General features: G+C 40.4%; 1 protein-coding gene across 2 annotated transcripts in view; it reads right to left on the bottom strand.

Moving 5' to 3' along the window:
• The window catches only part of TTC1 (tetratricopeptide repeat domain 1), a 36,687-nt gene that overhangs the window by 7,125 nt on the left and 12,460 nt on the right, over window positions 1-17,102 (bottom strand). For both annotated transcript variants that reach the window (XM_033097096.1, XM_033097097.1), the window contains 5 exons: window positions 11,527-11,587; window positions 10,264-10,376; window positions 7,064-7,100; window positions 3,860-4,008; window positions 1,386-1,440 (listed from right to left, as the gene is read on the bottom strand). In XM_033097096.1, the coding sequence (XP_032952987.1) occupies window positions 1,386-1,440; window positions 3,860-4,008; window positions 7,064-7,100; window positions 10,264-10,376; window positions 11,527-11,587 (415 nt within the window). The remainder of the gene's footprint in view (window positions 1-1,385; window positions 1,441-3,859; window positions 4,009-7,063; window positions 7,101-10,263; window positions 10,377-11,526; window positions 11,588-17,102) is intronic.

The following is a 17,102-nucleotide window of genomic DNA, read 5'->3' as shown; positions in this document are numbered from 1 at the left end:
AAATCCGAGAGCCATGGAGACAGGAAACTGCCTCAGGGGAATTTAGAGACAAGGACACATGACAGTTTTGATTCCATCTGAAACTGACAACACAGTAAGATTCAGTTTGTAACCAGCGCTCTATGGTTTGTATGGGCTCACAAATATGGACCTGGAGAGCAGTGCCGAAGCGTCTTTTCCATGTCCACTATGGCCCCTCAGAGTCATCTCTTTAAGCAGGAAACCCAGCTCAGCTAAATGCAAATATCATTATTATTATTATTTTTTTTGGCTAAAAGAAAGCACCGTTATTAGAATAGGTGAGAAAATGCTCTTTTCCCTCATTGAAGAAAGAGTACCTTTAAAATAATTTTTCTGCTCAAACATGGCATCAAGTTTAATTAAATCAGGGCAAGAGCCTTTTTGGGAAAAAGTAGAGGAAGGCTCCGGAAGTCTGAAGCAGCTCTCTTTGGAGTCGGAGCCCACCCTGCAGGGCTTTGGATGTCCAGGGTAATAATAGCCTCTCCTTAATCAGCTCTGCCACCAGGGTGAGACTCTGGGAAATTGGTCCTCATTGTCCGCATACCGATGCCTCAAGTTCATAAACGGCCAGACTTAAATTACTGTAAATGATTTTTCCCTTAGGCCCATGTGATTGCAATGTATTAAATGCAATTCACATGACAGAAAATAATCATAAAGAAGAACATATAGCAGATCTAGAGCAGGCAACTAGCAAACAGGTTCTCAGGAGAATACGCTGGACAGGTCTCTGTCCAGGAATCTTTCTGCCCCTTTGTCAAGCAGACTGTTCGCGAGAGGGCTTCTCTGATTCCAATTATAAATGCTTTGGCAAATCAGTAACTAAAACATGGATCAAATTGATCCATTTGCGTTCCCCTCCACCTATAGTCTTTTCCCCCCTCGTTATTTACTCCTAATTCCTGCCCTCTCACGTCTTCTCAAACACTAAAGCCTTTATAAAACAACCATTTCCTTGCTTCTGGCACAGTGTCGGCTTGTAGTGACTGCATCCTAATGAACTGAAAACCTTAAGCTGTTTATTCAATGAAGAAACTCAACTGTTCTTATGAAATTCATGATCTAAGAGGTTGGTGGTATCCCCGGCTGGGAGGTGAACTGTGTTTGCATTCTCGAAGGCAGGGAAATGTCCAAGAAAAATAAAATGGAAGTTTGGTTTTTGAAAAGCTGATACCCTCTGTAAATAACACTGCTCCTTCTGGAGTAAAAACAGCTGAGGACTCAGAAGCCCCATGGTATTGCTGCCACAAGAAATGAAGGGACCAGACGCTGTTTCCAACTGTTGTGTTTTCTTCTAGTGAATAAAAATACTGATGCGCCCACGCCAGCCGGGGGTCAACAGAAAGTAAGGGAAGCAAACTTACCTAACATCTCTTCCTTTAGTCTTTCATTACGTTCTTCAATTTGCTTCGGCAATCTCTGAGGGAGAAAGAGGAAAACCAGTGGTTTGTAAAAAACCCCTCAGCTTTATTTTGAATTTGAAAAACATTAAAAACCTAATGTGAAAGTGGGATCAGTTAAGTACAGATATGTGATATTAAAGGAAAAAAACATTTGTTTGTGGGTGAGCTACATGGAGATAAAAATTTTGTCTGGTTCACTGCTTATTCCCAGTTCTTGGCAACAGAGGCCCAAGGAGGACCTCAATAAAAATTTGGTAAATAAGTATATACACAAAAAAATGTCTGAAACGATATCGATCAGATGTTTACAGCGATATATTTAGGTGGTAGGATTATGGGTGGTACTCATATTTTTAATCTTTTTGCTCACTTGTATTTCTGAACTTCTTTATGTAACTTAATTTATTGAGCAAGGGTCAGATCAATACTGGATGTTCCTAATCTAGCTCAGTGTTTTGCAGCCTTGGCACTGCTGATATTTTGGACCACGGAATTCTGTTGGGGGCTGCCTTGTACAATGTAGGATGTTTAGAGCATCCCCGGCCTCTACCTGCTAGATGTCAATAGTGCCCTCCTAGTCATGACAATGTCACCAGACACTGCCAAATGTCCCAGGGAACCTAATCATCCCCAGCTGAGAACCACTGATCTAGATTAGAGTCTCCTATGGCCACTTTTAGCTCTGTAACTGCCCCTACGTACTCCAGAATTCCAGTAATAACTGCATTATAACAATTCAAAATAAATAAATTATGCATATGACAACTAGCATAAAAGGCTTCCTTTCATAGAAGGCTTAAAACTAACTTGACAAAGATAGACGCTACCAAAAATTTAGCTAAGATTTTTAAGTATTCCCTTTCCTCATGTCAAATTTAGTCAATCTCACCACCACTCCGAGGTATGTTAAAAGTCAGATAAATGGTTAAAACTGGTTTCAAATTGCTTATGTATTTTAATTATCCTAACCAGCCTGCCTCCCATTACTCCATTTCTAGATAAATAAAAGCTCTGTTATTATTGAAGGAATTCACCTCAAGTACGTGTAAAAACAAAGCAAAACAAAATCCAAAACACCTAGGATATCAATGCAGAAAGATTAGCAACATTTCTTGGGTCTGCTCGGTGGAATGATGGTCCCATTAAACAAATGGGAAACCCTGTAGAGCAGAGGCCAGATCAGGAAGTAGTGACAATGAAAGAAATGGGTGGGAGGTGAATGAGTGCTGTGGCCGGGAGGGGAACGGCAGAGCTTCACCGAATGCCGATGTGCAGGAGTTCAAGAAGAAGCCGTTATGTCCACATTTTCCAATTTTCATGAGGAGTCTGACTTAGATTTTTATCTAGTAGAATCTTCCCATTTTTAAATGTTGGCAAGTGGCGTCAACTTGCCACTTGCCAAAAACAAAAACAAAAAGTTGGCTCCTGTCTGCCAGCCTGTAATCTCTCTGTTGCATAAAGAGGTTCAAAAACAGGCCTCTCCCGGATAACGGCTCTCTGAGAAGTCTGGCAGTGAAGACACCTGTGTAGTTAAAGCCAGTGTTTCTTACACTTATCTGAACATCCATCATTTAGGGGCAGTAACGCATGAACATCCAATTTGGTAGTAGATCCTTTAGAGCAGTGGTGTCCAAACTGCAGCCCACGGGCCAACTGCGGTCTGCAATCCATTGTTAATTGGCCCGCACCAAATCCCAAAACTATATTTAGTTTACTTAAATAAACCAGGTGAGGCAATACGTCCTTCACCTCGAGTGAGTGGCCCGGCTGTTTGTGTATTTTACTGCATATGGCCCTTCGTAGAAAACGTTGAAAAAAGTTTGGACAGCCCTGCTCTAGAGCGTACGTTGTTCTGTGCATGAGTGACAATCAGGAGATGTGCTAAAGGTCAACGTACACAGCTGGAGTGATTGCTAAATGGGAGAAAGAAAACCAGTAACATCCGGCCAATCTACAATGGACATAAACATATTATGACGTTTAGAAGCAAAAGGATTTGTAGGCAGGGACAAGAATAAACGTCATTTTCAGAAAGAAAAGAAGATTAGTTTAGGATATAGTCAATGGGAAATAGAAACTTGGTGACTGAATAAGAAAAAGGATGGAGAGAAAGCCAGAAGTTTATTACCTATAACAGTAAGACTCACTTTGGTCTGAATTGTACAACTACATGGACAAGACTTTCCTGCCCAACAATGAAATAAAGTTCTTATCAACCCTAGAGACTAAAGGTTTGCACAGACAACACTGAGAATGGAGATAAAATAGTACATGGTCACAGTGGGTGTGGCCACTATGCAAAGTTCCGCGCCCATATACTCGCCTTTTGGTAAGCTCCTCAAAAGCATAGAGACGGAATGTAGTTGTGTACCAAAGGATTATTTAAGATTCACTGAGTAGCAACACAAGGAAAAGAAGAAAAACAGTTAGTTTACCATACAAGCTTCTCTTGCTTGGTGTACTGATGGATCTTTTTCTAATATGGATTTATAGTCCTCCAGCGCTTCGTCGAGCTTGTCAGTTTTCTCGTACAACTCTGCTCTCCTCAATATGGCCCTGATATAGGTGGGGTTTAACTGAATGGCTGTAAAGAGAGAGTAATTGTTACCATGAAGAAAAAGGGCCTATATATCCTCAACTGTATCAAGTTCCTTTATTAACTATCATCCTCCAGGGTGTAAAAGGAAGAGTTATTTGTCAAAAAGCCTATCCCTGAGGTTGACAAACGTTTTCAGTAAAGGGCAAGACTGTAAAGATTTTAGCCTTTGCAGGACAGACCATCTGTCACAACTACTCAACTCTGCTATTGTAGCACGAAAGCACCCAGACAATGCCTAAACAAACATGAATGTGCTCCAATAAACCTTTATTTATGGATGCTGAAATCAGAATTTCACATAATTTTCATGTGTCACAAAATATTATTTCTCTTTTGATTTTATTTCCAACCATTGAAAAATGAAACCGTTCTTAAGCTCACAGGCTGTCCAAAAGCAGGTGGTAGGCTGGATTCGGTTTGTGGCTGTAATTTCTCAAACCCTGGTCTACACCCCGAGCCCTGGTTTTCACCCACTTGTCCTTCTTCCAGTTCAGAATAGCCCAGAACACAGAACTCAAATGCAGTGTAAAAGTGAGGAAACCAGAAGGTACAAAGTAAAGAGTTGAGGTTAAACAGTTTAGTGGCAGGCTCTGTTATTATTCACTTTTTCTATGCGTGTGCGTGCATGTGTGCGTGTACGTGTGTGTGTGTACATGGAGACACAACAGAACCTGTTCTGGACACCTTAAATCCACAATGCCTACCAGACATCTAAAAAGAGATGTCAGCTTTGCAATGAATGGGCTCCAGACCACAGGGGAGAGCTGAGCATATAAAGTGTAGCATCTAGATGGTATTTAAAATTTCTGAACTGGATGACATCACAAAGAGAGAAAATAAAGAAGAGGGCGGGCCCTATGCAGGGCTGAGACCTAGGGACTTCCTGAGGTTGACAGAGAAGCCAGCAGAAGAGAATAAGGACTAGCCAATGAAGCAGGAAAGAAAGGAGGGATGAGCCACTGTATCAGACACCTGTGAGAGGTCAAGTAGGGTGATGCCAGAGAAGCAGCTATTGAATTGAGCGAGACGAAGTTGGTGATCTTCACAAGATGGGTTTCAGTGGCACGGATGACACAGCAGCCCAATGGGTGTGCGGTGAGGAGAGAAGAGGAGGAAGCAAAGTAGAGAGCAAGTATAGACAATCCTTTCAATGACGAGGATCAGAGAAATGGCACAGAGGTTGGAGGGGCACTGGTTCAGGAGAAGTTTCCTGAGAAACCCATCTTCTGTAACATTTCAACTTGATATGCTGTCAACCTCCCCTGAGCCCAGGACATTATGTGCTTTAAAATACTCCCAATTACAATTTCATAGTATCATCCACAGGAAAACATTCCAATGACCTCTACTATAGCTTTCAAGAAAACAGAACCCCCTCATTTACATTTTAACCCAGATACTGCCCCCTTCTCAACTGGTGAATAGTTTCTAATGCAAATATGCATTGAAGAGAAGGAACTTTCCCCACAATTACTTTAGAAAAATCTCTAAAATCAACATATAACTCTAACATGTGATTTTCTTTCCTAATCCATATAAAGAAAACTAACTTAACCTTTATTTATGCCAAGGCTGAAAACCCTAAGGTCAGAAGAATCAGATATTATTCCACATGACTAGCAATAATGAGCTCCAAAATGACCCCAGAAATAAGCTATTAAATCCTTTGTCAAGGTTTATGAACTGAGCGGGAGTGTGTGTGTGGTGTCCTTAACACAAATACACCATTCTAGTGTCAATGTACTCTGCCCATGGGTACAATGCACGTGCCCATAACAGCAATGGATAAGCATATTGGTTTAACAAAAGCCAAGCACAATCTGGAAAACACTTTCCTCCCTTCCTCTCATTCTCTGACAAGGCTCCTCTACTTAGGGCTACACCTGGATATGAAAACTCTGTTTCCTAGTGTAAACCCTGCTAAACAAGCTTGCAAGGCACTTTTTCATCATTTAGTTATAGAGAAAGGAGCTCTGAAAATCAGCAGCTTATTCCTAATTTAAACTCTTCAAACCCACACATCCCACACAGATTAAGGTTTAACATCTTCTTCCAAACGAAACAGTACATTCAGAATAAATTCCAGCCTAAGACAGTAATAGATCAGAAATAGTTTGATTTCTAATGTAGTAAGTTTTTCATTCAGATCCTATAAAAAAAATACCAAGTATAAAGAAAAGAATGCCCCAGTAAAGAGGGTGAAAAATTAATGTAAAGAAAAAAATAGAAAAGGGAATTCATGCTTAGTATGAGAGCTGAACTACATAACATATAAGGTTCTTTGTAACCGTATGCTTCTCTGAGAGAAATTACAAAAAAGTTAACAGAAAAACTCAATGAGAGTGGTAAGATGCAAATAAAAGTGATTATACATGTTCTCCACACCATGCTGGTTAAAAAGGCAAGACGACTATCAAGGAATTTTTGGAAAAAAACCCAAAACACAAAAGAAACAAAACAATAGTGATCTTAAGTTTGCGCGGTATCTTTATAAGTTGGTGGGATGAAAAGACCCTAATGGATCTCAGATAATAGCAAAGGCTCGATTCAGTATATGGAACCTGAAAAAGTAATTAAAACGATGGCAAGACGGTTTGGAAGAATTATTACAACTGAAGGGGGTACAATTCCCTAACAGAAACTGCCCCTCACCACCCCCTTGCCCCAAACAGATAGGTCCAGATACACTAACAGCAGCTAAGATCTTCAATTTCAAAACGAAAGGAGTGATTTGGACACTACTGGAAGTAAATTCTACTCCACAAGATTCTGCTGCCAAGGTAGCTTTGAATTTTTCTTCATAGGAAGATAAATGCTAACACATGATAGATAAGCTTACTGAACCGCCCATTCAAAAGCATGCTTACACTAAGATGAGCACGATACAATACCTCTAAGAAGGGTGAAGCAGAAGGCTTCTTCTTTGAAGGCCTCAGGAAGGGTACACATGTACAAGTACACACTTGGCTGAGAGCCTGGCTCTGTCTAGCCGAGGTAATGCTCTTGTATGTTAACATGTAACAAGACCAAAAAGTTGTACCTTTGCTGCAGTCACTGATGGCCATCTCTTTCTTGTCCTAAAAGAAAATATAACATTAATATGTGTCACCCTAGTTCTAGCTTAATGGCCCAAAGGCTCAATGACATAAGCTGATCATGTATAATTGCTTATGGAGATACGTAATGTTCTTCAAAGAAATCACATACAGACATGCAAGTTACTTCCAAGCTAAAATTCAAAATACAGTTGACAACTCTGACTTGAAAGTATTCTGCCAACAAATTAGTCAAGTAGCTCTTTCCTAAAGTATCTTTAAAGACTGTTGTCATTGACCTATTATATTTGCAAGACACGTTACGTCAGAATGCTGACACTGAGAAAACTTTGTGATCAATAAACAGGGTAAATGACTGATATTTGAGTAACTGAATTAACAGCCCTCTTCTTTGACTAGTTGTTACACTATCATATCCAATGTGGTACCTTCCAGAAAGTATACAGATGGTCCATCTATAGACACACCAGGTTGCTTGTCATACAGTCTCAGTTATAAGCCTTAACTTATCCACTGATGAAACCAAAATACAAAACAATTCACCAAATAAGAGATCTAACTAACTTGCTGAATCTAGAAGCATGGCATAGTGGAAAGAACACTAGATGGCAAAAGAACTAGATTCTAGTTCCAGCTCCAATACTAACCTGCTATTTAACTCTTCAAGGTCTAAAATGTGTATTTTCCCCAAATTACAAGTTTTCTACAACATTACTGAAATGTTAGTTCAAATAAATATTCAACACTTCCATTAATGGCTACTGTAGCAAATACTAAATATTTTGCAGAATACTTTAGAGCAATGTCTACCAAAATGAATTTTAGGATTCAGTCAAAAACAGTTCCAGGATGGGGAGTGAATGCTGAATGGAGACAGGGTGTCCTTCTGGGGTCGTGAAAAAGTTCCAGAACCAGGTGGTGAGGGCTGCACATCACTGATGAATGTATTTAGTGGCACTGAACTGTAGGCTTTAAAATGGTTAAAACGGTCAATTTCATGTCGTGTCTTTTGCCCACAATAAACACAAGAAGTCCTGCAGAGAGGAAACCTGTGTGACTTCGTATAAGTATTTCCCCAACTCCTCAGATGTCTATAAGACAATATCATGTTTTAAAGTTTCTGAAATAGGAGTGAAACTTTACAACTTATGTGTATATGGGCTGTGGTGGTCTTCTTTGTGCCCCTAAGAAACTATTATTAAGTTGCAGTGCATCTCAGCAATAACTGGCCCTTACAGATCAAGGAATTAAGGCCTTTTACTGCAGAATCGTTTGTCTGAGGCTCGTCATCTACTAACACCCCAGGGGACCACGGTGTCGCCTGCTGCGTAGAGTGGTAGTCTCCAAAAGGGTGGGGTGTGTGTGCGGGGAGTATCAGAACTTATTTACCATCTTTTCATAACTTAGTGAAGTCTGACCCTAGTTTGCCTTTTCTCTTTCTACGTCTGAAATGTGAAGCTTGGCCAGGGACTCTCAGTCAGGGACACGGAGCCTGCAAACGTGCCTTTCAGAAATTCTTCTGAAAGCAGTTAACCCATCACCTCCTTGAAAAATTCGGAATACTGTCCTTAAATTGTTTCAGTGCATTAATCCTGGAAGTTTTCAAGTCTCTTCTTTTAGAATCTTCTTAAAATATTAAGAGTACAACTTAAAAGAACAAATCCAATGACCCACCCCACTAACAAACCTATCCTTTGGAAAGGAAACAGTCCCAGAGCAACTCTCCTTTGCATTCTCCTCAGGCGTGACAGACAGACAAGACCCTACATCGCCCTAACTCAAGAACCAGGCGATGACGCTAGCCCTACCCTAGCAGTACCAATAACTATGAAAACGAAGAATCCCAAATCCCAGGAGCCAGAAGAGTATGCTGCATCTTCTCTGATACTGAAGGTGCCCTGGCCTCTATTTCACAATGACAGTTTCCAGTATGAGAATGTGGCAAGATGTCTCTGAGAAGCAAAAGTGAAAGATCAGAATTTTCCAAGCTAAGTGCAAAAACTGTTAGGTGCGAATTCTGATTGATGGTAGAATATGCATATATCAATGAACATTGATTTAGATAAACTTAATTGTTTTCTTTCCCCTAATACAAAATGTGTTTGTATACGCTAGAATTATTTCTTCTTCCATATCACACGAATTACTAAAAAAAATACTTCACTTTGGAGACCGAATCCAATAAAACATACAGGTTCAGGGTTTTAAAAAAAAAAAACAAGAAAACCCGAAACCTTACTGCATGTCCAACCGTTTAACCACCAATCTCACTCCCCACTCTCCCAAACCTGGTCATCTAAAGTGACCTTGATAGAGGCACTAGAGAATTTCAGGCAACATCAGAGAGAAAGTGATGTCAATACCCGATCTAAACAAACCAACAAGAACCAGATTCACCCAACCCGGAGCCTGCTGTGTGAATCGGCTGCATAAAGGTATGTTAAATAACCAACCCTTTGCGCCTTGGATATAAGTAGCCACAGTTAAACGGTTGTATTGTTTTTTCAAAACTCATCATTTTAATCCAGTGAAATTTACTAAGTTACTATATAGGAATCAGACAAATCAACAAATCTAACTTTTAACACCAACACGGTACAAAACAAATACAACTGCACTCTTCTCTACTCTACAATCACCCTGCTATGCCAGGTTTTCAATCCTTCGGAAACACAACATGTTTCTGAACTTTCCCCAACACCTATTTTGCACTTAAGGGCTCCTCTCATCCCAGCTTTTGGACATTTCTCCCCATGCTCATACTTTCAACAGAAAAATCAGAATCTTAGGGATGAGCTTCTTGAAGTCCAGAGTTTTAATCAGTGTTTCCCTTTGAGCCTTTGGGATTCCAGGCCTAAAATAAGCCACCACAGCTACTCCAGGACACACACTCCTTGGGTCTTTGCTTCATTACCTGGCCCTAGTTTGGTGGCAACTTTGTCAGCCCTCCTTCCACGAAAGTGGTCACTCAGCCACTTTAATGAGGGATGCTAACGGTAACCTGACTCAAGTTTTCCAAAATATTTTTATCTCTTCCCTGTGCCCTTAATATCAGGGAAATAAATGGGCAGGAAAAGGGAGGCGGCAACTTGAAGCCCCTCTGCTAGTTTGTGCCAAGAAGCTGCCCTACGAGAACACTGCAAGTCCGTGCACTTCTTAAAAAGAAAAGCTAACAGATACATACCTGTTTCATCCTTGCAGCAGCTCTATTTGAAAACAGAATAGATCTGTCTTTCTGGAAGCAGGATGGGCACATCTGAAGGGCTTGACTATAAGAACTTTCGGCATCTATATAATCTGAAGATGACGTAAAAGGGGAAAGGTTATCACGATTTTATTCCTGACATTAGGGTATTCCTCAGGATCTCCGAATACATAGCTTTCCAATTTAGAACGGAGTTTGAAAGGGGATTTGGAAACTGGACAGATGAAAGAGACTGAAGTCCGGGGTTAATGGCCTGGGATGAAGAAAAAAATTCTGTGTACATATTTCCTGGCTAAAACTGCTTCCATGAAATGTTTGGAGAGACATTTTACAGAGCTAAACACAACAATGTAAAGATCAGTAGCTGACTAAAGACCTTAAAAGAGAAAACAGTGATAAATGTACATATGCATTGCCACACACAAAATTATGGTCAGGATATAAAGAAAAATTGCCTATTTACACCTTCTCAGGATTGAAATGTTTACTACTGAAATACAAAGCGATATGTTGTCAAAATTAGAACCACTGGTTTTCTTAGGGAAAAAAGAAGTGATGATTGCTTAACTAGGATATAAGAAAAAAAAATTTTAAACCTAAAAATAACTAGGGGAAAATGTTACTACTCCTAGATTTCTAAAGCATATACACTGATATGTGACGAAGGCTATTATAGGATCAAATATTTCCCCCAAATTATCAGAATGAACCTGACTTATTCCTAAGCATATGTAGGAAATCCAGAAAGACACGAAGAACATCTCTCTATTTAAGGCATCCAAAGAAGAAGACCCACGAAAACACCCAAAGTATAAGCAAAATTCTTCTGCAGGCTCTGCTGGGACCATGGGGTCAATTTTTACAGCCTTACTGCAAAGTGAGGAATGGGGCCCTGTTTTTACAGCAATGCAGCAAAGAGCCTTTTAACATTCCAGGCTAGAGTTTTCCAAAGCAACAGCTGAAGAGTTTTTACTCCTAATTTCTGGATTTATAGATAGTGGGTTACAGAAAAGAAAAATTATGCCTGTGCCAAGAGACACATGGTAACTGGTCACTGTCAGCTGAGAATGATTTGGACATGGTTAAGAAACAAAATCCCAAGGTGCCAGGTGACAAGGCTGCACTGTTAACAGTTCAGGCTTGCTAGTTGTTTCCAAATGTTCTCTGGGGTTTCTCCACAGGCTCTACAAAAGAATGAGGAGTCACGACGACCAGACATCAGTACTGAAATAGGTCTCTTACCTCCCTTCTTAAACTGTTCATTTCCCTCCTCCTTCAATCTAGTGCTCTCTTCTCTTCTTTTCTAAAAGAGACCAGATAATTACATATGTTGTCATAGTAGTACTATCAGTGAACAAAAAGGTCGGCTTTCTTGACACATTAGGCTATTTAATAGGCAGAGACTTGACTTTTGAGAAATGGATCACTTTTACCCAAATCTCCAACAGATTTAGAGAAAAATACACAACAATCTGGCTAATCATCAATCACATTCTTGATGTTTAAAACACAAAACCTAGGTTTTCTATGTTTCTATCTTTTACATGGAATGATTAATTCAGGCATTATTTAATTTCTATTCACTCAAACCGAAACATTCCCACTGGTATGCATAACACTGTAAAATCAAATTCTGGGTCTGCTACTTATCAATTGTATGATCTGGGACAAGTTCTAGATCTTTCTGAACCTTAATTTTTTCAGCTAAAAAATGAGGTCCTAATAGTCTTATGGATTGATGTGATAATGTATGTAAAGCTCCCAATACAGTGACTGGCATATAGAGACTCAATACATATGAGCTAGGGTTTTCCTGTAAAATAAGTAATACTTATTTGGCTACGACGTGTTTTGTGTCATGAAGGAGACACTGGTATGTGGGCAGAGCGCCTCATGGGGGACGAGTCTCCTCTGCGGGGTCAGGGCAGTATGCCGTCAGCATATTGAAGAAACCCAGATAAATAAATCTCTTTTCTTAGCTTCTTCTAACAGCTCAGAAATGCACACAGATGGCAAAGCACCCGTCAAAATCGAAGGCAAAGGGAATGTTCTTCTGCAGAGCACAGATGACATGAGCCGCATGCTTTCGGCCCTGGACGTCTCAGCAATGTGGTCGGTAGCACGAGCAGAACTGAGGAAGTGGCTGCCTGCCTGCTGCCCTGGGAGAGTGTTCTGCTGTGTTTTGTTTTAACAGAATTTCCAAAAATCTCTTCCTTTATTTTGAAACTTTTGACTACATAGAAATGTCAAAGGGAGGAAATACAGTTAGCGGGGTACTTCATGCACAGGAGAAGCCTGGAGACTAAACAACTGTACTCCTAAGATTAGGACCCAAAGTAAAAACAGTATGTCTCCAGAGATTTGTAAATATGTTGTTGAGTCCGGGATGCTTCCCAAATGCCTTATTATTGAGCCATGATGGGTCTCAATAAAGAAACTACAAGGTAAGTATAAACTGAATCCAATTTTTATGGTATCTTCTATGTACCAGATGTACAGCTGAGACCATAATTCATTTTAAGATGTAACGTATTGAAGAAGGGCTATTCTGAGAGAGAACAGAAAAAATAAAATGGGTGGTGGTGATGGGACTCAAATACAAGAATGTGGTAACATTTACCTAGTACGACCCAGGAGGGCGGTGCTTGGATTGTAATGTTCTCTACTGTACTGGTTAGGATTTTGGGGTGCAAGCAAAAAGACTATCTTAGGCAAAAAAATTTAAGGAGGCAGATTTACTGGAAAGATACTGGGGGCTCACAGAATCAATGGGGGGGGCCTAAAATGTAGGCTTAGAAAACAGGCAGGACTCAAGGCAGCCCTGTTAAGCCAAGAAGCAAGAAAGCATTAAGTGTCTTTTAGTGGAAGAGTCAGGCCAAGACAGGGCTGTAACAGTAGCAAATGAATCTTAACCATTCCCTTTGCCCCATCACGATTGAAAGTTTTGATCAAAAGCATCCAATGAGCCAAGTGAGGGTCACATACCTTGGCTGTCAGAGAATGGAGTGAAGGATGTGGGGTACTGCCAACTCAACAAGATTACTACACAGGAAAATTCCTCCAAATAGGAAAGGGGGAGGGTTGGCTGCTGCTAGCCAAGAAAACCTCATAATAAGTCCAGTCAAAAGTTATTGCAGGGTCAGCCCGGTGGCTCAGGCGGTTGGAGCTCTGTTCCCAACGCCGAAGGCTGCTGGTTTGATTCCCACATGGGCCAGTGCCAGATGGCTCAGAAGGTTGAAGTGCCAGCTCTCAACCACAACGTTGAGGGTTGGACTCCTCGACTCCCGCAAGGGATGGTGGGCTGCGCCCCCTGCAACTAACAACGGCAACTGGACCTGGAGCTGAGCTGCACACTCCACAACTAAAATTGAAAACACAACAACTTGACTTGGAAAAAAGTCCTGCAAGTACACACTATTCCCCAATAAAGTCCTGTTCCCCTTCCCCTCCCCCCGACAAAAAAAGTTTTCAATCCTGAATAGCCAAAGCAACCTTGAGAAAGAACCAAGCTGGAGGCATCACACCCTGATTTCAAACTATATTACAAAGCTAAAGTAATTAAAACAGGATAGCACTGGCATAAAAACAGACACATAGATCAATGGAACAGAACAGAGCTCAGAAACGAACCCACACATACACAGTCAATTAATTTATTCCAAAGGAACCAAGAATATACAACAGAGTAAAAACAGTCTCTTTAATAAGTGGTGTTGGGAGACCTAAAGCCATATAACACCTAGAAGAAAACACAGGGAGTAAGTTCCTTGACATCTGTCTTGGTGATGATTTTCTGAATCTGACACCAAAACAAAGGCAATCAAAGCAAAAATAAACAAGTGGGACTATATCAAACTAAAAGCCTTCTGCAAAGCAAATGAGACCATCAACAAAACGAAAAGGAAACCTACTGGATGGGAGAAAATATTTGCAAATCACATATCTGGTAAAGGGTAAATATCTGAAATATATAAACACTTATGTAACTTAACAAAAAACCCAAACAATTAGATGAAAAAATGGCAGAGGATCTAAACAGACAATTTTCCAAGGCAGACATACAGGTGACCAATGGACATGAAAAGAAGCTCAACATCATTAGTTACTATCGAAATGCAAATCTAAACCACAGTGAGGTACCACCTCACACCTGTCAGAATAGCTAGTATCAAAAAAGACAAGAAATAAGTGTTGGAGAGGATGTAGAGAAAAAGGAACCCTCGTACACTGCCCATGGGAATATAAATTAGTACAGGCTTATGGAAAACAGTATGGAGGTTCCCCAGAATATTAAGAATTGGACCATATGACCCAGCAATCCCTCTTCTGGGTATTTACCCCAAAAAATCTGAAAACACTTATTCATAAAGATATATATATATCTATCTATATTTACATATAGATATATGTATATGTATACATACCCCTATGCTCACTGCAGCATTATTTGTAATAGCTAAGAAACGGAAACAAACTAAGGGTCCATCGACAGATGCTTGGATAGAGAAGTTGTGAGGTACTACTCAGCCATAAAAAAGACGAAATATTACCATTTGTGACAACATGGATGGGTCTTGAGAGTATTATTAAGTGAAGTCAGTCATACGGGAAAGGACAAAAACCATAGGATTTCACTCGAAGGTGGGATATAAAACAAAAAGGAACTAACGAACAAACAAAACAAACTCAATACAGACAACAGAATGATGGTTACCAGAGGGGAAGGGGGCTATGAGAGGAGGGCAAAGTGGGTAAAGGGGGTCAAATATGGTAATGGAAGGAAACCAGACTTTGAGTGGTAAGCACGTAATAGCGTATACAGTTGCTGAATTATAATGTTGTACACCTGAAATTTACATGTTATTAACCATTGTTACCCCAATAAATTTATTTTAAAAATTATAAAACAATTTCAATTGAGGTAAAAATAAAACCCTATAAATATCGGCGAATGAATTCAATTTTAAATTCACACACACAAACACACACTGCATCATTGTCTGATGTTCTAACACACACACAGTGAAAGGAAAAGTTGGTTTCACATTAGAAAATATTAATGCAAGGTAACATGTTAATAAGTTAAAAGATTATATGACCTAATGAATAGATGCATCACAGGTCTTAAAGGTCTTTGATATATTAAAAAGACAAAAATTCTTTACAGAAGAGCGACTCACCAAGTTACCAGAGTTTATTTAATGTTCATTCCTTAAGAAATTTCAGTCTCCTCTGCTTAAACTCTATTTCAAGCCACTTTTTATTCTACAACGTCTTCGCCAGTGTCATCAGGAATGCTCTATGAACACAGACGAATCCCCCAAACTGCCAGATCAGGCTCTTTTGAAGTAAGAGTGTGTGTGTGTGGGTGTGTGTGCATGCGCAAGAACTCCAATCATTCTTTAGTAAATTTAGAACATTAAGATCCCCATAGGCAAAGCCTAGATCCAAGATCGGCCCAAGAAGGAATTAATGATTCAGGGCAGCCAACCCGTGGCAAAGAGAAGGGCTCCAAAACATATTTCTAAGGCCAATTATTCTAAGGAAGGCATTTTACTTTTTCAGCCGATCAGTCATAACTTAGTGACCATGGGGCAGCAAACACTGAAAGGAGCTGCTGCTTCCAGATTGTGTAAATTGAGGATTAATGCAATTATCAATATCATGCTGAACATCTTCTTGGAAACAGCAAAAATAGCACTTTGAGGGGGAAAAAGCTGCATTATCCCCCAGCTGTGCCAAGAGACTAACTTGATCCTAGTACAAAGACGAGGGTTTCCTCTGCGGCTGGAACATCTTCTTTCTCCAGTGGATGGCATGCACTGCGTGTACTGTTACTGGAATCCTAGGACAGACTTTACACGGTGTAATTCTCACTTAGCACGCTAAGTGCCAGGAGCCTCACACATAAATGAATGCTGAGATTCTGCAGTATTATCAGGTGCAAATCTGTCCAGATTCTGGTCTAAGGCGGTTAGGAGCCCTTTCCTATGCCTCTACAGTGCTTTTAACACATTCCTGAGAGGCCTCACAGGGAAACATCTGTTCCAGAATTCTGTCTCCATAACAATGGGAACCAAAGAAACTTCACAAGACTCTTTACTTTGTACTCCTCCCCATCACAGAAAACTCCGGGGAAATACTGACTTGACTCTGCGTGGTCAAGAAGCCTGTGCACGTGCAGCGGAGGCACAGGAGGGCCCAGCTGAGGCAGACCTGAAAACTCCCCGAACTTGGAAGGGACTTCCAAATGTACACACAGATCTCCTGACAGTAGGTGGGGGCCTTACTGGTTCGAGGTGTTTGATCATAATTCTGACCAGTTACGGCTGACCACTAAGCTGTGCAGAAACAGGAGCGACCTCAGACTTGACAAAATCCAACTGAGCAGAGCCATCAGTGGCCACATACCTCAGGGGATATGGGATTGTCCACCTTAAATCCGGGTAAATTACTAAACAAACAAGTAGACAAAAGAGCAACAACAAAAATAACTGGCGTGGGGGGTGGGAGGGGGTGGGAGTGGAGTGGTGGTGGTCATAATCCAGAGTTGCTACAATATTACTTAAAATAATCCAGTTTCAACAAAAAATTGCAACATATGCCAAGAGACATGGAAGTTTGACCCACAATGGGGGGGGGGGAAGCAGTCCATAGAAACATCTGAGCAGCCACAGACATTAGATCTAGCAAAGACTTGAAAGCACCTACAAATATGTTCAAAGAACTAAAGGAACTTGTGTTCAAAGATTTACTTGAGTGCATGATGACAATGATTAAAAAATAAAGACCCATGATAAAGGGATAAGGATTATTCA

Source organism: Rhinolophus ferrumequinum, chromosome 24 (assembly GCF_004115265.2).
Source record: "Rhinolophus ferrumequinum isolate MPI-CBG mRhiFer1 chromosome 24, mRhiFer1_v1.p, whole genome shotgun sequence".
Lineage (NCBI taxonomy): Eukaryota > Metazoa > Chordata > Mammalia > Chiroptera > Rhinolophidae > Rhinolophus > Rhinolophus ferrumequinum.
This window is presented reverse-complemented; position numbering and strand designations above follow the sequence as displayed.